At 39.7% G+C, this 24,218-nt stretch overlaps 1 protein-coding gene across 7 annotated transcripts in view; it reads left to right on the top strand.

The window, feature by feature from the left end:
• LPP (LIM domain containing preferred translocation partner in lipoma) overlaps positions 1–24,218 on the top strand; it is a 739,124-nt gene that overhangs the window by 337,302 nt on the left and 377,604 nt on the right. For all 7 annotated transcript variants that reach the window (XM_018046708.1, XM_018046713.1, XM_018046723.1 and 4 more), the window contains one exon: positions 18,863–18,985. In XM_018046708.1, the coding sequence (XP_017902197.1) occupies positions 18,863–18,985 (123 nt within the window). The remainder of the gene's footprint in view (positions 1–18,862; positions 18,986–24,218) is intronic.

The following is a 24,218-nucleotide window of genomic DNA, read 5'->3' as shown; positions in this document are numbered from 1 at the left end:
CTCTATTTCTTTGCACTGATCACTAAGGAAGGCTTTCTTATCTCTCCTTTCTATTCTCTGGAACTCTGCATTCAAATGGGTATATCTTTCCTTTTCTCCTTTGCTTTTGCTCTTTTCACAGCTATTTGTAAGGCCTCCTCAGATAGCCATTTTGCCTTTCTGCATTTCATTTTCTTGGGAATGGTCTTGATCCGTCTCCTGTACAATGTCATTAACCTCCATCCATAGTTCATCAGGCATTCTGTTTATCAGATCTCATCCCTTAAATCTATTTCTCACTTCCACTGTATACTCATTAAGGATTTGATTTACGTTATACCTGAATGATCTTGTGATTTTCCCTACTTTCTTTAAGTCTGAATTTGGCAATAAGGAGTTCATGATCTGAGCCACAGGCAGCTCCCAGTGTTGTTTTTGCTGACTATATAGAGCTTCTCCATCTTTGGCTGCAAGGAATATAATCAATCTGATTTTGGTGTTGACCATCTGTTGATGTCCATGTGTAGAGTCTTCTCTTGTGTTGTTGGAAGAGGGTGTGATATTTACCTCTGGTTATTTCTGTTGCATTGTTGGGGAATGGGAGAAACTAGCTTCTGGAATTTATCATGCTGTAACTCACTGTTCCAATGCATTTGCATTGTACCCAAATGCAAAATTATCTTCCATGAGATTTTAAAACAAAATTAATAATATAAATATCTGGCATAATCTTTGATCTACTGCATGCTGCAACAGGGACAAAAGGTATTTCATCTGTCTATTTGTCTCATTGGAGTTGGAATGGCAACCCACTCCACTATTCTTGCCTGGAAGAATTCCCTGGAGAAAGGAAGCTGGTGGGCTATAGTCCCTGGGGTCACAAAGAGTTGGATACTATTGAGCTACTGAGCACACATACATTTTTTTCACAAGTTTGAATGATAATTGTTCTTCTTTCCCCTCCACCCTCAAATATTGTTTCCTTAATGGCAAATCCCAGGTGGCACTAGTGGTAATGAACCCTCCTGACAATCAAAGAGTCTTAAGAGATGAAGGTTTGATCCCTCATTCAAGAAGATCTCCTGGAGAAAGACATGGTAACCCACTCTTGCATTCTTCCCTGGAGAATCCCATGGGCAGAGGAGCCTAGCGGCCTATAGTCCATAGGTCTCAAAGAGTCAGACGTGACTGAAGCAGTGGCTTAGCATGCACGCAATGGTGAATAAATCTTGTATTTTCTCTACCTTTTAAAACCTCTCCTACTTGTATTATTTTGTGTTTATTGTATTAGGCAAAGCATTCTTGGGAAAGTTTCCATGATACTCTATGATGATACCTTTATAGTTGTTTCAAGTGGATGTATCTCCTTTTTATACATGCACACATATGTGTGTGTACACAGAAAGTACCGAGAAGGCAGCTTGGTGTAGTGTTCACTCAACTATGTGTGTGGACTGATTGGCAAGGTGGCTCCTCGGAGAATCCCACTTATTCCTCTCTAGCTTGCCCAGAAAATCTGCGGTGGTGATTTTCCAACTTTTGTAGAACTGCTTCAGGAGACATCACTGGAGGCAATGGGAAAAACCCGGTGGGTGGAGCGCTGCACTTCTCTGCTTGTACTTGAACCAGAGCAGCTCTGTTTTTAATCTGTTTTAAATAATGGGTTTTGTTGTGTGATTTCATTTTGCCATAGGGTTCTGCTGCTTATAAAAAGCCTGCCAAATGTCTCTTTTACTGCCAAATAATTAATCTTATTATCAATGGGTAGGTACTGTAAGTATTTTTCTATGTTCTTATATAGCTCTTGTCATACATATTGACCTTTATTTTAATTTTAAGGGACTAGTAAAAGAGTACATTCTCAATATTACCTTTATTTTATAAAGATTAGAATTCAGTAGAAATAACTCCATGAACAGATAATACAATGACAAGGTTTTTTTGGGTTGTTGTTGCTGCTGTTGTTCATTTGCTTGCTTCTTTTTGATTGTGTATATGTTTCACCTTCTTATCTGAAAAGAGCAGTGAACAAAGGGGCTTTACTCATCCACAGAAAACTTTTTCCACCTCCCTGTCCTTTCTTACATCTCAGTTGACTTACAGTGTGAGTGGGCCTAACTCTGGTGAATTTGGGTCTGACTGCAAGTAGTCAGTGAAGATAGTGGCACGCAAGCTATGAAACGTCATTTTAGACTCATGCAATGTGAGAGCTTACAAAAAAATAAAAGAGGACCTGGAAGGTTCATACCCTTCATTTTACAGAAGTGAAAATTGAGTTTCAGAAAGGAAAAGTGACGGCCTGCTGGTGTCACACAAGCAGACCTGCCCCTTACTGTCATCCTTGTGAGTGAGCTCATGGTGGCTGCTTCAGTAAGGCTGACGGTGGGATCGAGGCCGCTGGAGTATTCCATATAAAGAGTTCGTCATTAGGATCCAGGTGGATGAGATCTGGCCCTGGAAGGCTCAGGCTTGGGGCCATATCTCTCTCCTTTTCTTCTTCCCTTCCATTCTCCCTCTGGTCCTTCATGTTTTTATTATTTGCATGCCCATTCATCCGCTCTCTCTGATAATTGCATCTCAGCTTCTTATATGTTCTGATTATTAGCCACAAACATGATCCTTTGTGTTTATCATAACTGCAGTTCATCCTCATGGCAGTTTTGTCACATGTTGCTTGGTTAGAAGGAGGTTTATTGCCTCACTTATCTTTTTGCCACAGGCCAAAGGTTAGATCGCCAGCCTGCTTGTGGACAGGCTGTCCAGCCTTGCTTCTGTGGGTCATAATGTTGGGAGGTAGTCTCATGGTCCAGAACATGGCTCTTTGGCAACAGCAGCTAATGTCAATACTGTTTCCTCTAAAGAAATATGGGTTGACCAGACATTATCAATGTTGAGTGAGTGTGCTAGGACTGAGGAAGATGAGATGAAAGGGAATAGAGAGGAAAAAATTGAGGCAGGTGTGAAGCCTTGTGCTGAGGCTTTATCTTGATATTTTTTGCTTCAAGTATACTAGAACCATGAAAACCTCTTTGGTCCCTGTTGTTACCTTACTTTCTGTCTATTCATTGCCATACTCTCAGTTGCCAAGCTATTATTCTTCTTTGAATTGTGAAGAGGTTGTCTCTGTTTCAAATGTTAAGTGTTTGCACCAGAAAAAGGCTTTTTATGGCACCTTTTCCCCCCTGTCCTTAACCTGTAGGGTAGATGACTCTTCTTACATAAAAATGAGACTCAAGTTTTACCCTAGTTTTGCACATTAGAAAAGTTGGATTGTATTTCTATCAGTCACTGGATAATAAGCTTCTTAGGGAAGGATTTTGTTGTTGCTGTTTAAATCTCTGTCTTTTCCATGTGGTTTTACAGAGTCCTAGAGAACACGGTATATTTGATATCACTAGGCAAATGTGAAAGTCGTATTTTCTGGTAGACTGTAACCTCCTTGAGGTTGGAGATCATGCTTTTCTTAGACTGCTTGCTACTTAGTACAGTGATCTCCTAGAGCAGTGCAGAAGAGACATTCACATGAACCAACAATGACTTACCCTATGAACATTGCTATCAGAAAGAATTAGACAGAGAAGAGTCAGTTATATAAGCTAAGTTACCGATGATGACTTCCTGAAAGAGAGTATATACGAGAAGATAGATGGGCTTTTGGAAATGTAACTTCTTCAGCTTAGTGAATGTGAAGAAGAATGCACAACCATGAGGTAAAGCATTTCTTTTCTCTTCCTACATTTTCTGACAAATTCAATAATGTAACATTTTTATTAGATAAAATAGGTCATATTTTCTGCTGAATGGAAAACCACTAGACCATTCAGATATGACCTAAATCAAATCCCTAACAATTATACAGTGGAGGTGAGAAATATATTTAAGGGACTAGATCTGATAAACAGAGTGCCTGATGAACTATGGATGGAGGTTCATGACATTGTACAGGAGACAGGGATCAAGACTATCTTCAAGAAAAAGAAATGCAAAAAAGCAGAATGGCTGTCTGAGGAGGCCTTACAAATAGCTGAGAAAAGAAGAGAAGCAAAAAGCAAAGGAGAAAAGGAACGATATACCCGTTTGAATGCAGAGTTCCAGAGAATAGCAAGGAGAGATAAGAAAGCCTTCCTCAGTGATCAGTGCAAAGAAATAGAGGAAAACAATAGAATGGGAAAGACTAGAGATCTCTTCAAGATAATGAGAGTACCAAGGGAACATTTCTTGCAAAGATGGGGTCAATAAAGGACAGAAATGGTATGGACCTAACAGAAGCAGAAGATATTAAGAAGGGGGTGGCAAGAATACACAGAAAAACTATTCAAAAAAGGTCTTCATGACCCAGATAATCATGATGGTGTGATTACTCACCTAGAGCCAGACATCCTGGAATGTGAAGTCAAGTGGGCCTTAGGAAGCATCACTAGGAACAAAACTAGTGGAGGTGATGGAACTCCAGTTGAACTATTCCAAGTCCTAAAAGATGATGCTGTGAAAGTGCTCCTGCAATATGCCAGCAAATTTGGAAAACTCAGCAGTGGCCACAGGGCTGGAAAAGGTCAGTTTTCATTCCAATCCCTAAGAAAGGCAATGCCAAAGAATGCTCAAACTACCGCACAATTGCACTCATCTCACACACTAATAAAGAAATACTCAAAATTCTCCAAACCAGGCTTCAACTATGTGTGAACTGTGAACTTCCAGATGTTCAAGCTGGTTTTGGAAAAGGCAGAGGAACCAGAGCTCAATTGCCAACATCCATTGGATCATGAAAAAAGCAAGAGAGTTCCAGAAAATCATCTATTTCTGGTTTATTGACTATACCAAAGCCTTTGACCGTGTGCATCACTCGTTACTGTGGAAAATTCTGAAAGAGATGGGAATACCAGACAACCTGACCTGCCTCTTGAGAATTCTGTATGCAGGTCAGGAAGCAACAGTTAGAACTGGACATGGAACAACAGACTGGTTCCAAATAGGGAAAGGAGTGCGTCAAAGCTGTATATTGTCACTGTGCTTATTTAACTTATATGCATAGTACATCATGAGAAATGCTGGGCTCATTGAAGCACAAGCTGGAATCAAGATTGCCAGGAGAAATATCAGTAACCTCAAATATGAGGATGACACCACCCTTATGGCAGAAAGTGAAAAATTAAAAAGCCTCTAATGAAAGTGAAAGAGGAGAGTGAAAAAGTTGACTTAAAGCTCAACATTCAGAAAACGAAGATCATGGCATCTGGTCCCATTACTTTATGGCAAATAGATGGGGAAACAGTGGAAACAGTGGCAGACTATTTTGTGAGAGGGTGGTCACTCTACAATCAGTACAGATGGTGACTGTAGCTATGATATTAAAAGACACTTACTCCTTGAAAGGAAAGTTATGACCAACCTAGATAACGTATTTGGAGAAGGCAATGGCAACCCACTCCAGTACTCTTGCCTGGAAAATCCTATGGATGGAGGAACCTGGTAGGCTGCGGTCCATGGGGTTGCTGAGGGTCGGACATGACTGAGCAACTTCACTTTCACTTTTCACTTTCATGCATTGGAGAAGGAAATGGCAACCCACTCCAGTGTTCTTGCCTGAAGAATCCCAGGGATGGGGGCGCCTGGTGGGCTGACGTCTATGGGGTCGCACAGAGTCGGATACGACTGAAGTGACTTAGCAGCAGCAGCAGCAGACAACATACTAAAAAGCAGAGACATTACTTTGCCAACAAATGTCCAACAAAAGGGTGTGGTTTTTCCAATAGTCATGTATGGATGTGATAATTGGACTATAAAAACAGCTGAGCACCGAAGAATTGATGCTCTTGAATTGTGGTGTTGGAGAAGACTCTTGAAGAGTCCCTTGGACTGCAAGGAGATCCAACGAGTCCATCCTAAGGGAGATCAGTCCTGACTGTTCATTGAAAGGAGTAATGTTAAAGGTGAAACTCCAAATGCTTTGGCCACCTGATGCAAAGAACTGACTCATTGGAAAAGACCCTGATGCTGGGAAAAATCGAAGGCAGTAGGAGAAGGGGACAACAGAGGATGAGATAGTTGGATGGCATAACCAACTCAATGGACATGAGTTTGGGTAAACTCTGGGAGTTGGTGATGGACAGGGAGGGCTGGCATGCTGTAGTTCATGGGTTTGCAGAGTCGGACATGACTGAGCTACTGAAGTGAACTGATGTGGGATTCTATTAAGAAGCTATGCCACTGTTTTCATTTTATTTTGATCCAGATTTCTCTTACTCATAATTTGGATTGGCTATAGATATTTGCATGCAACATTAGCCATATAAAATACACACTCTTTGCTCTTTCAAATGTTCATTGTGTTGGAAATATGCTGTAGTTCTCAAAATGCAGTCCTCACATCAGCACCATCAGTGGCACTTGGGAAGAACTTGTTAGAAGTGTAAGTTCTTGGTCCTCACCCAAGATATACAGAATCCGGAACTCTCGAGTCACCAGTAATCTGTGTTTTATCAAGCTCTCTGGGTTGTTCTATACAGGCTAATGTTTGAGAACCACTAATCCAGAATTATATTCTTCACTGTTAATTTCCAGCACCAGTACATGTTAAGAAGCATAGGCACCCCATCTCATTGAAGTCCCTAGCAGCTGATTTTTATTTTGAATCAAAATGCTTTTAAAAGTTAAAAACTCAGTTGATTCACCATGTGAGCCAATGAGACTATGATCAAGGTAGTACTTGAATAGCTGTTGTTTATTGAATACTTAAGATGTGAACAATACTTGACATGTATGAACTCTTTTAATCCTTACAACAACTCCATGAGAAATTGAGACCCAGAGACCTCAGGGAAATTGCTTAATGTCACAAAACTGGTAAGTGGCAGTTGTACGTTTCAAACCTGTCCATTCTGACTCCAGAGCCTTTATCACTGCTTTTGTTTCTTATTAAGGATGCTTTTAGGATAAAATTTAATAAAAATGATCACAAAGAAATTCACTAATTTATTTTTAGCTTCCTCAAAGATAGAAAGATGATCAGTTCAGTTCAGTTCAGTCGCTCAGTCGTGTCCAACTCTTTGCGACCTCATGAATCGCAGCATGCCAGGCCTCCCTGTCCATCACCAACTCCCAGAGTTCACTCAGATATACGTCCATCAAGTCAGTGATGCTGTTCAGCCATCTCATCCTCTGTCATCCCCTTCTCCTCCTGCCCCCAATCCCTCCCAGCATCAAAGTCTTTTCCAATGAGTCAACTCTTCGCATGAGGTGGCCAAAGTACTGGAATTTCAGCTTTAGCATCATTCCTTCCAAAGAAATCCCAGGGCTGATCTCCTTCAGAATGAACTGGTTGGATCTCCTTGCAGTCCAAGGGACTCTCAAGAGTCTTCTCCAACACCACACTTCAAAAGCATCAATTCTTCGGCGCTCAGCTTTCTTCACAGTCCAACTCTCACATCCATACATGACTACTAGGAAAACCATAGCCTTGACTAGACGGACCTTAGTCGGCAAAGTAATGTCTCTGCTTTTCAATATGCTATCTAGGTTGGTCATAACTTTTCTTCCAAGGAGTAAGCGTCTTTTAATTTCATGGCTGCAGTCACCATCTGCAGTGATTTTGGATCCCCCCAAAATAAAGTCTGACACTGTTTCCACTGTTTCGCCATCTATTTCCCACGAAGTGATGGGACCGGATGCCATGATCTTCGTTTTTTGAATGTTGAGCTTTAAGCCAACTTTTTCACTCTCCACTTTCACTTTCATCAAGAGGCTTTTTAGTTCCTCTTCACTTTCTGCCGTAAGGATAATGTCATCTGCATATCTGAGGTGCTTGATATTTCTCCTGGCAATCTTGATACCAGCTTGTGTTTCTTTCAGTCCAGCGTTTCTCATGATGTACTCTGCAGAGAAGTTAAATAAGCAGGGTGACAATATACAGCCTTGACATACTCCTTTTCCTATTTGGAACCAGTCTGTTGTTCCATGTCCAGTTCTAACTGTTGCTTCCTGACCTGCATATAGATTTCTCAAGAGGCAGGTGATGGGTAAGTGATAAATGCTCTGTTTTGTTGCTTAGAGATAATACAACTTTTCTTCTATCCCTCTTGTCACCAACCAGTATCTTTTTAACATTAATGTTAGAAATAAGTGTATAATGAACCTTACTGGCCATAAAATAAAACAAAAATGAAGTGAAATGCCCATTGTATTATTAATACTCAATACCACTGAAAAGAAAATCAAAGTTGTGTTAAATGGAATATATTGTTTTATGCTACTTGCCTCCTATGTTTCCCTAGAATCACATGGTTTTATTATCCTAAGCTATCAGGGAGAGATTTTTTTTCCCCTAATGAATCACAAAGGGAAGTCCAGGAATGAATAGTGGTTGGGAGTCCCTTGGTGTTGCACATGGGGTCTGCCCCAGCGAGTTCCATGAGATTCACAATGTAAATATCTCAGATTTAGGGCCTCCAGCACCAAGTTTTCTCCCTGGTTATTTTGAGCAGTCACATGCAGATCTTGACTCCTCAGATCCCCTTTCTGTGATGTGTCAGTGTGATTGTTTGGCTAAGTCAGAGATTCTGGAGGTTGCTGAGGAGTAGGTCAGCTCATGCATGCTTGGGTGTGACACTGTGTATTGACTCTAATTCTAGGATGTAAACTTCCTAGGGCAGAGAGCAGTTCTTAATCAACTAGAGTATTCTCTGATCCTTTGTTCTTCTTAACAGCCTGAAAGAGAACTCTCTCTTTAATAATGTTGATTTGATCATTAGGTTCCTGAGGTTTTTTTTTTTTTTTTTCCTAATAGCAGGGGACCTTGTAGTTAGTCCTGCTCCCTACCTGAAAAAAGAAATGAGTACTTACGAAATAAATTGTTGTTATGCTAAGCAGGATCCATTTGTTTTGTTCACTGATAATGGATGCTTTCACCATTGTGCAATTACCAATGCAGTAATCCATTCTGGCAAGGATCCTCTGTAAATGCTAAAATCGTTGGATGAAAGGTTTGTGATGAGCAGAATATTAGCAGAGTCTCAAAATGTCACTTCACAGATCATATATTGATTTAAAAGGGAAGAAGGCACTTTTGCAGTGAAGAAATCTGGTAGACAGTACCTTAACCACGTCATCAAACTTGTCATCACTAAAAGGCCAAATGGCATCATGAACTTCCTGATGTAACGCAATGGAAGGGTATAGCATCATGCACAGAATATTCCTGACAAACTCGTGTAATCTGAATCTGATCATCAGACAAAGCCAGATTGATCAACTTTTTACAAGTCGCCTGGCCAGAATTCTTTACGCAAAATCAGTTTCATGAAAGACAAACATAAGCTGGGACCTGTTCTAAATTAAAAGAGAATAAAAAGACACATCACTTAAATGTATGATCTTTGATTAAGTTCTGGATGGCAGTGAATAGCAATCAGTAAAAGGGCATGGTGGGACTTCTGATCAAATGTGAGCATTTTGATGAAATGTGGGTCTGAGAATGGTATTGAAAGATTAGTTCCTCGGACATGTTAAGCTAAAGCAAATGGAAGGGAAGTTTCTGCACCTTCTTTCAAACAGTTAAACTACAATAACAAGAAAGCAGCTATATTTGTTATTGGAGAGAGAGAGGCAAAATATTGGCCAGTTTTGAATCTGGGTATCTGGGTAAAGGCTGTGTGTATGGAGTTCATGTTACTACTTGTTCAACTTTTCTATGAGTTTTTTTTTTTTTATAAAAACGATTGTATGTAAAGCATAAGTATATGAATAAATATAAATGAAAGCTCTTTCATGACTCGACTGCTGGAGCTTCTTTATCTAGCACCTGTAGGGTAGTGACCCATATGGCTTCACATGCTATGCATTTTGGTTCTGGACTCTATTTTAAAACATATTTCTGTGTACTTATAGTGAGAGAGTCATCACCCTGTAGTTCTACTTGGAACTAAGAATTATGATTTTCTCAATTATAATAAGCTCCTATTGTGATTTGGTGAGCTTTTATTAATATCATATACATATTTGTTGAATTAATGAAGTTAAGTATCTTACAGAAAATAATATCCAAAAATGGCTTGTTCATGTGAGTTTTATAGCTGTTAGTAAAAAGTCATAGTCATCGTACCCTATCTCTCCTCCTCTCATCCTATCTTCAGAGGCTAACCACCACCTCTTCATACGTATAACCTGGCCGTCCCTTGCCTCAGCTGCAAAACCTCTCTCTCACTTTCTGTCCTGGGACTTTCCTTATATCAGTGTGCTTCTTTGGACAGGTAGGAGCAAGTTTGTAACACTCTAGATGATTCTAACCCAATGGAGAACTAGAGTCAGAGGCTAAATATTCTTTCCTTCTCTAGGAGGGAAAATCTGAGGCTTATTTCATGGAGCTCCTTAGAGTGCTCCCAGGATAATGTAGCCCTAGGTGTCCATATTGGTGACTAGTTCAATTATGCACCTTTGAAATGGCTTTTCCTCCTTTTTTTCTTAAAATTTTCAGTCATTCAGGACTGTTTTTTTGTGTGTGTGTGTGTGTGAGGGGGAGTTGATTCCCCAAACCAATGACCTGCACCCAGCTTTTGTCTCAAGCTTTGTTTTTGGCAGAACCTGGCCTAAGACAGTGGAATTTCTCTGTTGTTGAAGAATGTAAGAATCGTTATTATTAAAGTGACCACTTTATAGGTGGCCTTGCGGTATCTAGAAAAAGCATTAGGCAAAGAGGCAGGAGACTCCTCTTTATTGTTACTTGGCCTTGGGCAGGTCATTCAACCATCAGGTGACTGGTAAGGCTACAGTGACAGGGAGTTAAGGAGAAGACATGTAGGTAAGCGAGTAGGATTCCATTAGCGGGTTATAGAACTGTGTCTTAGTGCTTAGTGTTAAATGTTGAGAGTAATGAAGTAGTTTCTGGGTCTAAAGGTGCTGTGGTGGTAGACGAAGCACCAAGGAAGGTCTGGTTGTGGGACTTGTGCAGGACTTCAGTTATTTGAACTGAGACATTAAGTAGAGAATCGGCAGTGAGAAAGAAGCCTATCCTAGTCCGTAATGGCGATTGCAGTATAGGATCAGAGCTCTATCAGAAGGCCGGGTGGGGCAGCGAGGGGAGTCTTAGGTGAAAAACCTCACAGCTTTAGTCTGGATAGTGTTCTGTGGCGTCATGAGAAATGAGAAACTGACAATGGGGAGTAGTCCCAATTCAGAGGGAAGAGAGAATGAATCTTACGTGCTCAGGCTGGTTGGACACTGTAATTACTCATTTCATTGCATTGCTCAGCATAATTCTGCAACTTTTGAGACTCCATGGTATCCAGTACTTAAGGTGTGGGCAGTTGCCATGCCATCTGCTACAGTAAAGTACAGATGCTGAAGACCTGATTAAGTCCTGTCTCTTTGCTGATACCCCAAGGGAATACTTAATGAATGATGCTGCCTTTAAGAAGAAGAATAATTAGCAATAACTATATTATTCATATTAATTTATGGTTACTGGCTGCTATAATTATTGCTAGTTATGAAAAATCATTATAATTATAGTACTTTACAATTTAAAGAGTGTTTTTCCCATCCATTTTCTTATCTGAGTCTTGTAATGTCCCTCTGGCTTAGGTCAGGCAGGTGATCTTCTCCTACTTTTATAGATGAGGATACTGTGGCCCAAGGGAGAATTTAACTAGGCTCCAACCCACCTCCCATGTCAATATTTTGTGCTGTCCATGAGTTTATGGAAATACAGTGATCGAATTTCATGTTAATAATACTGTTTTTTAGCTGCATATAAGAGAATCAAGTTCACACAGTTCTCAGTTGCCTTCCATAACAGTAATGTCCTGCCTTTACTTGTACCAGAATCCATTGCCAGGATGTTCACATGAATTTAAAATTTTAAGAGACTGCTGTCTTAATAATACTACAGTATTTCATAGTTACTCAATGAGGTGAAGATGAGATCACCTCTGATAGAGGGATTCACTCCTTGAAAACATCTGGTCCTAGGACAGAGACGCACTGGCCTTAGAGAGTTGGGTCACACTGGAGATTCAGACACTGAGAAAACGTAAACAACCTGTCATTACAGTGTTTGCCTTTTTCTGGCTATAGCAAGGGGGCTAAGGAAAGTCTCACTTTTCACAAGAAGGACCTTCCAGTCCGGGTCCTAAGATGTGAAAAACACAAACACACACAGGTGTGCACACACAGTCATCCTGTGTGTGCAGTCACCTTTTGCTTCCTTTCATATTCATTGATCCTGCTGTGCTTCTAGCTGATTTGACTCAAAAGATGCTGATACAGGAAAGTTTACTGGCTGGACCTATGGCAGAGTCTGCCATTACTTATTCATTGATTTACTCCAATTATATATTGAACACATACATAGATCAGATGCTGAGCAAGATTCTGGAGAAATGACGAGGAGGGAAACAAATTCCTTGTCCTCATGAAGTGTACATTCTCTTAGGGAGACTGATGCTAGACTCTTTGTGACCCTTTGGACTGTAACTCACCAGATCCCTCTGCCTATGGGAGCTTTCAGGCAAGAATACTGAAGTGTGTTGCCATTTCCTTTCCCAGGGGATTTGCCTGACCCAGGGATCAATCCCACATCTCCTGTGTCTCTTGCATTGCAAGCAGATTTGTTACCCATTGAGCTGTCTGGGAAAGCACAAGAGAAACATGCGTAAAAGTTAATGTTAGGTGGTGATGGATATTATGAGAAATGTAAACAAAACAGATTGAAGGTATAGACTGCCATAGAGGGGTCATGGGGCTTCCTTGATGGCTCAGATGGTAAAGAATCTTCCTATAATGCAGGAGACCCAGGTTTGATCCCTGGGTTTGGAAGATCCCTTGGAGAAGGGAATGGTTACCCACTCCAGAATTCTTGTCTGGGGAATTCCATGGATGCTGGTTATAGTCCATGGGGTCTGAGCAACTAACACTACTTTCAGACGGATCATACAAATATATTCAGAATGAGAAGATGATTAAAAGATTGTTTTAGATTTTCTGATTAAAAAGTACCCATAGTTAGTATGAGAAAATTTTTGAAGAGATTATAGTTGAAAATTTCCCCATCATGGAAAAGGAAATAGTCAATCAAGTCCAGGAGGTGCAAAGAGTCCCATACAGGGTAAACGCAAGGAGAAACATGCCCAGACACATACTAATCAAACTAACAAAGACTAAACAGAAAGAAAGAATAGTGAAAGCAGCAAGGGAAAAGCAACAAGTAATATACAAGGGAAACCCCATATATTTAACAGCTGATCTTTCAGCAGAAACTTTGCAGGCCAGAAAGGAATGGAAGGATACTTTTAAAATTCTGAAAGGGAAAAAAATCTACAACCTATATTACTGTACCCAGAAAGGATCTCATTCAAAATTGATGGAGAAATAAAAAGCTTTTCAGAAAAGCAAAAGTTAAGAGAATTCAGTACCACCAAACCAGCTTTGAAACAAATGTTGTTGTTGTAAGTCACTCAGTCATGTCCAAAAGGTACTTATATAGCCAAAAAATACAAAAGAAGAAAAAGATCTACAAAACCAACCCCAAATTATTAAGAAAATGGCAATAGGAACATGCATATCAATAATTACTTTAAATATAAATAGATTAAATGCTCCAACAAAAAGACACAGACTGGCAAACAAGACCCATATATATGCTGTCTATAAGAAACCCACTTCAGACCTAAAGACACATATAGACTGAAAGTGAGAGGACGGAAAAATATATTCCATGCAAATGGGAAGCAAAAGAAAGCTGGAGTAGCAATCCTCATATCAGACAGTTCAGTTCAGTTCAGTTGCTCAGTCATGTCCGACTCTTTGCGACCCCATGAATCACAGCACGCCAGGCCTCCCTGTCCATCACCAACTCCCGGAGTTCACTCAGACTTGCGTCCATTGAGTCAGTGATGCCATCCAGCCATCTCATCCTCTGTCGTCCCCTTCTCCTACGCCCAATCCCTCCCAGCATCAGAGTCTTTTCAGTGAGTCAACTCTTCACATGAGGTGGCCAAAGTAGTGGAGCTTCAGCTTTAGCATCATTCCTTCCAAAGAAATCCCAGGGCTGATCTCCTTCAGAATGGACTGGTTGGATCTCATTGCAGTCCAAGGGACTCTCAAGAGTCTTCTCCAATACCACAGTTCAAAAGCATCAATTCTTCAGTGCTCAGCCTTCTTCACAGTCCAACTCTCACATCCATACATGACCACAGGAAAAACCATAGCCTGACTAGACGGACCTTTGTTGGCAAAGTAATGTCTCTGCTTTTGAATATGCTATCTAGGTTGGTCATAACTTTTCTTCCAAGGAGTAAGCGTCTTTTAATTTCATGGCTGCAGTCACCATCTGCAGTGATTTTGGATCCCCCCAAAATAAAGTCTGACACTGTTTCCACTGTTTCCCCATCTATTTCCCATGAAGTGATGGGACCAGATGCCATGATCTTCATTTTCTGAATGTTGAGCTTTAAGCCAACTTTTTCACTCTCCTCTTAAACTTTCATCAAGAGGCTTTTTAGTTCCTCTTCACTTTCTGCCATAAGGGTGGTGTCATCTGCATATCTGAGGTTATTGATATTTCTCCCATCAGTCTTGATTCCAGCTTGTGCTTCTTCCAGCCCTGCGTTTCTCATGATGTACTCTGCAGAGGAGTTAAATAAGCAGGGTGACAATACACAGCCTTGACATACTCCTTTTCCTATTTGGAACCAGTCTGTTGTTCCATGTCCAGTTCTAACTGTTACTTCCTGACCTGCATATAGATTTCTCAAGAGGTAGGTCAGGTGGTCTGGTATTCCCATCTTTTTCAGAATTTTCCACAGTTTATTGTGATCCACACAGTCAAAGGCTTTGGCATATCAGACAAAATAGACCTTAAAATAAAGAATATTATAAGAGATAAGGAAGGACGCCGCATAAAGATCATGGGATCAATCCAAGAGGAAAGCATAACAATTGTAAATATCTACGGACCCTACGTTGGAGCACCTCAATACGTAGGATAAGCACTAACAGACAGAAAAGGAGAAATTGACAGTAACACAATAATAGTAGGAGACTTTAACACCCCATTCATATCAATGGACAGATCATCAAACCAGAAAATTAAGAAGGAAACACACGTCTTAAATGATACATTGGATGAGATGGATATCATTGATATCTTCAAGACATTCCATCCAGATGCAGAAGAATTCATACACCTTCTTATCAAGTGCACATAGAATATTCTCCAGGATAGACCACATCTTGGGTCACGAATTAAACCTCAGTAAACTTAAGAAAATTGAAATCATATCAAGCATCTTCTCCGACCACAAACTTGTGAGACTAGATATCAATTACTGAAAAAAACTTTAAGAAAAAGAAACACATGGAGATTAAACAATAAGTTCCTAAATAACCAACAGGTTACTGAAGAAATCAAAAGGGAAATCAAGAAATTTCTAGAAACAAATGACAATGGAAACACGACAACTCAAAACCTATGGGATGCAGCAAAAGCAGTTCTAAGAGGAAAGTTTAATAGTAATAGAGTCCTACCTTGAGAAACAAGAAAAACATTGAATAGACAACCTAACTTTACACCTAAAACAACTGTAAAAAGAAGGACAAAAACCCCCAAAAATTAGTAGAAGGAAAGAAATCATAAAGATCTGAGCAGAAGTAAATGAAAAAGAAAAGAAAGAAACAATAGTAAAAAACTAAAATAGTAAAAACTAAAAGCTGGCTCTTTGAGAAGATAAAATTGACAAACCTTTAGCCAGACTCGTCAAGAAAAAAAAAGAGAAGTATCAAATCAACAAAATCAGAAATGAGAAAGGAGAGTTTACAACAGACAATGCAGAAATACAAAGGATTATAAGAGACTATTATAAACAACTATATGGCAATAAAATGGATAACCTGAACGAAATGGACAGATTCTTGGAAAAGTTCAACCTTCCAACACTGAACCAGGAAGAAATAGATAGTATGAACAACCCAATAACAAGCACTGAAATTGAAGCTGTGATAAAAAATCTTCCCAAAAACAAAAGCCCAGGACCAGATGGCTTCACAGGAGAATTCTATCAAACATTTATAGAAGAGCTAATGCCTATCCTCCTAAAACTCAAAAATTTGCAGAAGAAGGAACATTTCTAAACTCATTCTGTGAGGCCAACATCACCCTGATACCAAAACCAGACAAAGAGGACACAAAAAAGAAAACTACAGGCCAGTATGACCGGTGAACATAGATGCAAAAATCCTCAACAAAAGTTTAGCAAACAGAATTCAGCAATAAGCTCATACGCCATGATCAAGTTGGGTTTATTCCAGGGATGCAAGGATTCTTCAATATATGCAAATCAATCAATGTGATACACCATATTAACAAATTGAAAGATAAAAACCATATGATAATCTCAATAGATGCAGAAAAAGGCTTTGATAACATTCAGCACCTATTTATGATTGAAACTTTTTTTAAAAATGGGCATAGACGGAATCAACCTCAACGTAGTAAAGGCCATATATGATAAGCCTACATCTAACATTATTCTCAATGGTGAAAAACTGAAAGCATTCCCCCTAAGATCAGGAACAAGACAAGAAAGGGTGTCCATTTTCACCACTATTATTCAACATAATTCTGGAAGCCCTAGCTACAGCCATTAGAGAAGAAAAAGAAATAGAAGGCATCCAGATCAGGAAAGAAGAAGTGAAGCTCTCACTGTTTGCAGATGACATGATTCTGTACATAGAAAACCCTAAAGATAGTATCAGAGAATTACTAGAGCTAATCAGTGAATTTAGCAAAGTTGCAGGATATAAAATCAATACACAGAAATCACTTGCATTTCTATATACTAACAGTGAAAAATCAGGAAGAGAAATTAAGGAATCAATCCCATTCACCCTTGCAACAAAAGAATAAAATATCTAGGAATAAACTTACAAAAGGATACTAAAGAACTGTATACAGAAAATTATAAGACACAAATGAAGGAAATCAAAGATGACATAAACAGATGGAGATAGATCTGATCTAAACAGATAGATCAGGTCTTGAAAGATTAACTCTTGCTGGCTAAATTCACAAGAAACTGACTAATACACTCGATCTCATTTGAGCTGTTTTATACAGAGAATTAAATAAGTTTAAGGACTCAGGGAAGGTGGTTTGGGGAGCAAGCTACTAGGAGAAAAGAAACTAGTGGTCTTAATAGGACATACCAGTCTGCTGTCATTGTGTCAGATTCATAAAGATAAATTTACTTAGATAATTATAAGATTTAAGCACTATCTTGTCAGGTCACCCTAATTTTTGTTGTTGCTGAGGATACTCTGGTTTCTTGGCTTTTTCTTCTAAACACTTCAAGGCACTATACTGATATTTAACTTCCTTAGACACGTTCTGTAGAGTTGATTCAATTACACTAACTTCTTATTATTTCATTCCTAATGGGCCTTACTGCACATTCACTTTGATTTCTCGACGGAGTCTTAAGAGACATTCCCATCACATGTCTATGATCATTATTACATTATTATCTTAAAAGATTATTTCAGGTCACCCTGTTTCCAAATCCTGCTGCTGCTGCTGCTAAGTCACTTCAGTCGTGTCCAACTCTGTGCTAGGGCTACCCGTTTATTTCCTTTGTATTTCACTCTTTATCTTCCCTGGTGGGTCAGAGGGTAAAGAGCCTGCCTGCAAGGTGGAAGACCTGGGTTTGATCCCTGGGTCAGAAGATCCCCTGGAGAAGGAAATGGCAACCCACTCCAGTACTCTTGCCTGGAAAATTCCATGGACAGAGAAGCCTGGTGCAGGCTATAGTCCATGGGGTTACAAAGAGTCAGACAAGACTGAGCAACTTTCACTTTCACTCTTTATTTCCTTGCCTTAAACTCTAGGCAAACTTCTTGTTTTTCCCAAGCCTGTTCCCGCTTCCTGTGCAGGCCCTTATGGTGGTGTTACTGCCCTCTGCTCACTTCTCGTGGATTCTGAATACAAGCAGTAGTCAGTGCTCCTGCTAACATGGAGCATTGACATGAAATTCATAGATCCTGTGCTTCATGATCACTGGTCATTGCCACATGCTTCTTCTCCAGCCCCTTGGCTACACCCTGGGCAGTCTTACTCTAGTTCATCATTTAGGATATCTCTCTTTGACACAGACACACCTAATCCACTGATCCCTCACCGGTTGCTCTTCCTGGACTTGAAGTCTCTCCTTGCCTTTTCCTGCTTCAACTAAAATCCCATCCTTTTATATGGTGGCTTCTTTTCTTTTCTTTTTTTAAAATTTTTGGCTGAGCTGGGTCTTTGTTGCTGCAAGTGGGCATTCTCTTGTTGAGGTGAACAGGGGCTACTCTCCAGCTGTGGCAAGCTGGGGCTACTCACGTTTGTCATGGTGCTCAGGCTTCTGGCCGCGTGGCTTCTCTTGTTGCGGAGCATGGGCATGCAAGCTTGTGGGCCATGGGCTTAGTTGCCCTGTGGCACGTGGGGTCTTCCTGGATCAGGGGTTGAACCCGTGTCCCCTGCATTGGCAGGTGGATTCTTAACCACTGCAGCACCAGGGAAGTGCTGTACTGTGGTTTCCGAACACAGAATTTGTATCACCTCTCTGGCTGGATCTACTCCTTGAGGGCAGGTATGGAGGCAGTTACTTCCTTTAACTTGCATATGCATCAAAGAAAAGATCCTGTAAATAAGAGTATGACTTTGGGAAAATCTTCTCATATATTCCAGTTGTCTTATTTGTCAAATACTCCAGCCTACCTCAAAAATTTTATAAAAGCTAAATATATGAAGTGGTAAAAAGCTTAGACAAAGTCACTTTGTACTTGAGAAATTTGAACCCAGACTGAAACGGATGGAAACCGGAAATTTCCACTTTTAATGTCAATATGTTGCTTCTTGCAGGGAAATCCTGGAGGCAAGACCCTTGAGGAGAGACGCTCCAGCCTGGATGCTGAGATTGACTCACTGACTAGCATCTTGGCTGACCTGGAGTGCAGCTCCCCCTACAAGCCTCGGCCCCCGCAGGTAAGAGCTCGCTGTGAATATTAGCCACAGATAATCTGCAATTACCTGAAAGCACAAGCTGCTTCTTATAGCCCTTCTTTCTTTTTTGATTTTCTCAGTGTCTATGGTCTAAGTTATCTTTTTAATATCTACATGTGTCTGTCAACAGAAATTTCTTTAACTGGTTTGATTAGTATTTTCTCTAAAATAGCACCACAGCATTCTACCCATTTATAAGTTAAATCTTCTTATGCCATTGCCCTGCTCCTTTTCTGGCTTAGCCTTGGTGGATATTTTGTTATATGTTAGTAGAATCTTCAGAGAAATGGTTTAGCATGGCTGTCTTAAAGTCAGGGTGAAAACTACATCTTTTCTAAGAAGTTCCTTACATCAAACACATTGAGACACCTTCCTTTTTCAGTTGTTGTAAGTAATGCTGCATAGGACATGTTCAGGTATATTTTCTTTGGAGCTATTTACCTGACTCACAGTGGGATTTCTACATTGGGGATTATGACTATTTCTTATTTTTCTTTCCATGGATACTGAGTAGCTTATATTAGTACCAACAGTTTGAATATATCAATTTCTCCCCAGTTGTAGTAGCATTTGGTACAGCAATTAATGTATTTTTCTTTTTAATCTATTTTTTTTAAACTGAAGGATAATTGCTTTACGGAATTTTGTTGTTTTCTGTCAAATATCAACATGAATCAACCATAGGTATACATATGTCCCCTCCCTCTTGAACCTCCAATTTTTTTTTTCTAATGCAAGTGGTGTCTTGTTATTAGTTCTTCTTTGCATCCCCTGGCTTCCTTTGGAGGGTGGCTATTTTTCTTCACCTTTATTTATTCTCTGCATTTCGGAAGCTGACCTTGCACTGCTGGTGGTCATTCCATGCCTCCCTCCAGACTCGAGAAAGGAATGGTAAATCAATTTCAGAGCTTCTGAGCCCTGTAAGGCAGCCAGCTGTACTCTTCATACAGACCTTGGACCCAAACTGTTGTCACCGTGTTACGTCTGCTTGACCTTCAGCCCTCCAGCTCTCCAGTAGCATCTGCAATATTCACAGTGATTCCTTTCACAAATAAAAAACCAGCCCTGCTTCTCTGCTGCCAGTCATTTCAGCACAGTGCTGAGTAAGGTGCTTTCCTCATTAGACGTGCTCCAACTGCCTTTTCTAGACCTGTAATGGGACTGTCAGTTATGTGGGGGCACAAGGCAACACATACTAGTGCTGAGTTCTTCCTTAGCTGCCATCACTGTTGGCTTCACGTGGCCTGTCGGTGGTGAAAATGTGCTTTGTTTCTATAAACACGTGCTGAGCTGCAGACAGGTGGCACCTGCTGTGGTCTTTTAGGGGAGCTATAGAAGAAGGAAAGAGGGTGGTTAAAAGGAAGAAAAATAGGACCAAATGGTCCTCTTTCAGGAGCCCATAATAAGTTCAACAGTGGCAGATATATCAAAGAGCAAGGAAAAGACTGAGATATTCTTTTAAAGGTGGCAACATCTGAAAAGGTTATTCCAAATACTCGCATGTTTTGCTGAGGGATGGAGGGGTGGTGATGTTGGAGGCGAGAGGGGAAAGCAACCTGAGCCACAAGGAAGGAAGGTCCAGGGTGCATTCAGAGAACTGCAAGCTGCCTAGAGGTTGCAGACGAGGCCACTGAAAGCTTCAAGTGGACTACAAGCCTAGAAGTTCTCCTGCTCACAGCCTATGGACATGTTTGAGTGCCAGATGAAGATTTTGGCTTGTCTTATAAAGAATGGGGGATAGTTGAAGGCTTCCAAGCAGAGAAAATCTATAGTTCATCCTGGAGAAGGAACATAGGAAAGAAGATACTGTTTCTCATGTGATTGATCAGTGTCTCTTGAGTATGGCTTTTTTATAAAAAGAAAAACATTCAGAGAAAAATCTCAATATGATCTAGAACTTGAAAATCAAACACAGATCTAATTTCAAGGTCCAGCTGTGCTCACATTGTAGTCATGTGTCCTCAGACAAGCCACTTACCTACCAAGTCTTAGTTTCCTCATCCACAAGCATCTATGTCTCAGAGTTGAGATAGCTTTGTTTCACTCTAGTGTGAAGAGATGTGAAAGTACTTTATAATTAGTAAAGCACTGTTCAAATATCAGTGATTATGAGTTTGTATGCACAGTGAGATTGCGCAAACAAAATGTGGCTGCTGAATAAACCTATTAAAATGCAGAGGTGAATTGGAGGCATGTGTAGACAGTCTTAAAGAATGTAGGCTATGTTAAGGAAAACCTCTAATCTGAATCTCCCCAGTATATATTAGGGTATGAGAATTTAGGAGGAAAAAACAAGATTAAGCAAAAGTCCTATTTAAAAAAGAGAAGACATATATATGTATTTATGCACAAAATGGATGAGTCCAGTGGCAACGTCAGTGGCCTTGCCATTGTGTAAAGTGGGCTTGAGGTATTTGCTTGGGTGGAACTGGAAACATGCTTAACATCAAACAACATTTAGAAACGTAGGAGTAAGCAAGGCTAGCTGGAGAACATTTCAGAGACCTCTTGCATCTTTCTAAGTGAGAGGTACAAGCTATTGGTTATAAGATAGGCTCAAGGATATGCTGCACAACACAGGAAATGTAGCTAATATTTCATAATAACTGTAAATGGAAAGTTACCTTTAAAAACTGTATGAAAGTTAAAAATTAAAAAAGTTATTAACGGTAACTCAAGTAGAACAGGTTGAGAATTCTACTTTTCATGTGTCTGTTCCATTCAGAAGTTAAACAGCAATCCATTCTAACTTCTTTATTCTAATTTACGAAAGCAAAAGTGAAGTGGGAGAAACAGCTCATTCTTCTGAATTATTTTTACTCTGGTGGAACTGAATTAGATACATTAGTATTTATTGGTTAACATAATTATATACTGTGAGAATAATAATCACACCCTTAAAATATTAAAAATATGTGCCAGGAGAAGATGGTGTCTGCAGTAGACTGTGTCGTGTTGTAATTAAAAGGTACTTGAACGGTCCTCAAAATGTAGACTGTTAATGGCCAACTTTGATGTTTCCATTTTTGATCCAAAGCTCATTGCAAAACCTGTTAAATCACTGACAACTTAAAGTAGGCTAGTAGGTCTGTGAGTTTTCACTATTCAATCATGTGTTGTGTGCTTTACTGAACCCACCTTTCCTGAATCACTTTGCAAGGCTGCATTGACTCATGGGTAGAGGATAAAATCATATAGGTAGAATGTTTGTACAGTAAGAGGTCCAAAGTTGCTCTGTTTACTTAACAACTCTGAAAATATCTGAAAATAGATTTTATGGGGGCATTTTCTTCCTTTTACCAAAGGAGCAATTTCTACTGTCATATTTCCCAGGTTTATTTCTATTCACTTTTTTATCCATAGTTTTTATTTGGGAGATATGCTTCATTCCACATTTTCATTCATTCAGCCAACATTTGTTGAGATCCCATAGTGGGTTAGGCATTGGAAATATAGAGGTTAGAATCCACATTTTCTTGCTTTAGAGGAATTTCTGGTCTTACAGAAGAGACCAGATGCATAAACAGTTCAGTGGGGCACAAAAGAAGGGCTTGTTGGATGTGCTACCTGAAGTTATTGTGTGACTCACTGGATGTTGAAATTGTTGGGAAATCAAAAATAGGAATATCAACTTTATATTTTATACTTTTCTAGGGAAGTGTCAGGGAAGACTGCCCTCAGCAGGTAGAATTTGAGTTCCTTTGGCTGCATATTTGGGAAGGGCATGGAATTCAAACGAGAGAATAACAGAAATACGTAAGTCATGGGATGTTGAAAGAGAATGAGTGCCTTTTTGAAAGACTAGAGTAGCTCATTTATGACATGGGGTATGTGAAGTACAAAGCGAACAGCAGATGGAATCCCATGCTCTAATTAATACGTAAATATCCTTCTTGATACCCAAGGACTCTTACAGTAAAAGGAGAAATTTGGGGGGTGGGTAGCAATGATATTTCTGGTTAGAGTGGGTTTAGGGGTAACACCTTTTGAACGTTTACAGATGATTTTAAAATGTATTAACACATCTATGCCAGCCATTGCACAGAGTAATGTGATTAAACTACCATAGTGTTTAGTACTAAACTTTCTAATCATGATAAAAAGTGTGTGTTAGGGAGTAGTTTTAGAAGAACAGATGTGAGAAGTTCTGAGATGGTTGTGGGTTGAACTGCAGACTCAGTATGATCTTAGAGTATCACAGTTTAGAGGTCATTTAGCCAAACTCTAGTTTTCGTCTAGAGAGAGGAAGAATATTGCTCAGTGAGACTCATTAGAGGTAGAATCAATGATTTTTTTTTTCTTTTTCCTGAACTAAGAGGTAATGGTTATGTGTGGATACTAAGAGCAACCAAGGGACATACTGGTTCCCTTTAGTGTTTCAATAAGTCTATTCTAAAATGCCTCTCTTTTGTGGCACTTCCTCTAAAACATGGCTGGGAAACATGAAGGAGTAAACAAAATAAGACATAACTTAAAGGGAAATTGAATATTTATGATTATATATATTTTTTGAATTAGGATGAATATAGACCCCACCCATCTGGCATTCTGCTATTAATGAAAGCACAGATTAGACTCCTAGGAAGTGTACTTACGGTCACCTTGAAATTCTCTTGATTTCTTAGAATACAAAGGATAAATCCATGGACTTATGATTTCCTTTCCCTTCTCTTAGCAAAACCATGCCTAGAGCGCTGGCTTTCTAATTCCTGGTACAAAGCTGACTTTTCTTCCCTGCACTGAGTTTGGTAGGGCAGGGACTGGTACCTAGGCAACTTGGAGGAAATTTCAGGTATTTTATATTAATTGTAACTAAAGATTTAGTATTTTTGAATCAAGTTTCTTTGGAATTGGTCAAATACAATTTCTCTGTCTTCATTTAGGATAGTATGAAAACATTTGGAGCAATTCCAGGGATAAGGATAGGATTGGACAGCCTATTACACAGAGTGAAGTAAGCCAGAAAGAAAAACACCAATACAGTATACTAATGCATATATATGGGATTTAGAAAGATGGTAACGATAACCCTGTATGCGAGACAGCAAAAGAGACACAGATGTATAGAACAGTCTTTTGGACGCTGCGGAAAAGGGAGAGGGTGGGATAATTTGGGAGAATGGCATTGAAACATGTATAATATCATATAAGAAACGAATCGCCAGTCCAGGTTCAATGCAGGATACAGGATGCTTGGGGCTGGTGCACTGGGATG

Source organism: Capra hircus, chromosome 1 (genome assembly GCF_001704415.2).
Source record: "Capra hircus breed San Clemente chromosome 1, ASM170441v1, whole genome shotgun sequence".
Classification (NCBI taxonomy): domain Eukaryota; kingdom Metazoa; phylum Chordata; class Mammalia; order Artiodactyla; family Bovidae; genus Capra; species Capra hircus.
This window is presented reverse-complemented; position numbering and strand designations above follow the sequence as displayed.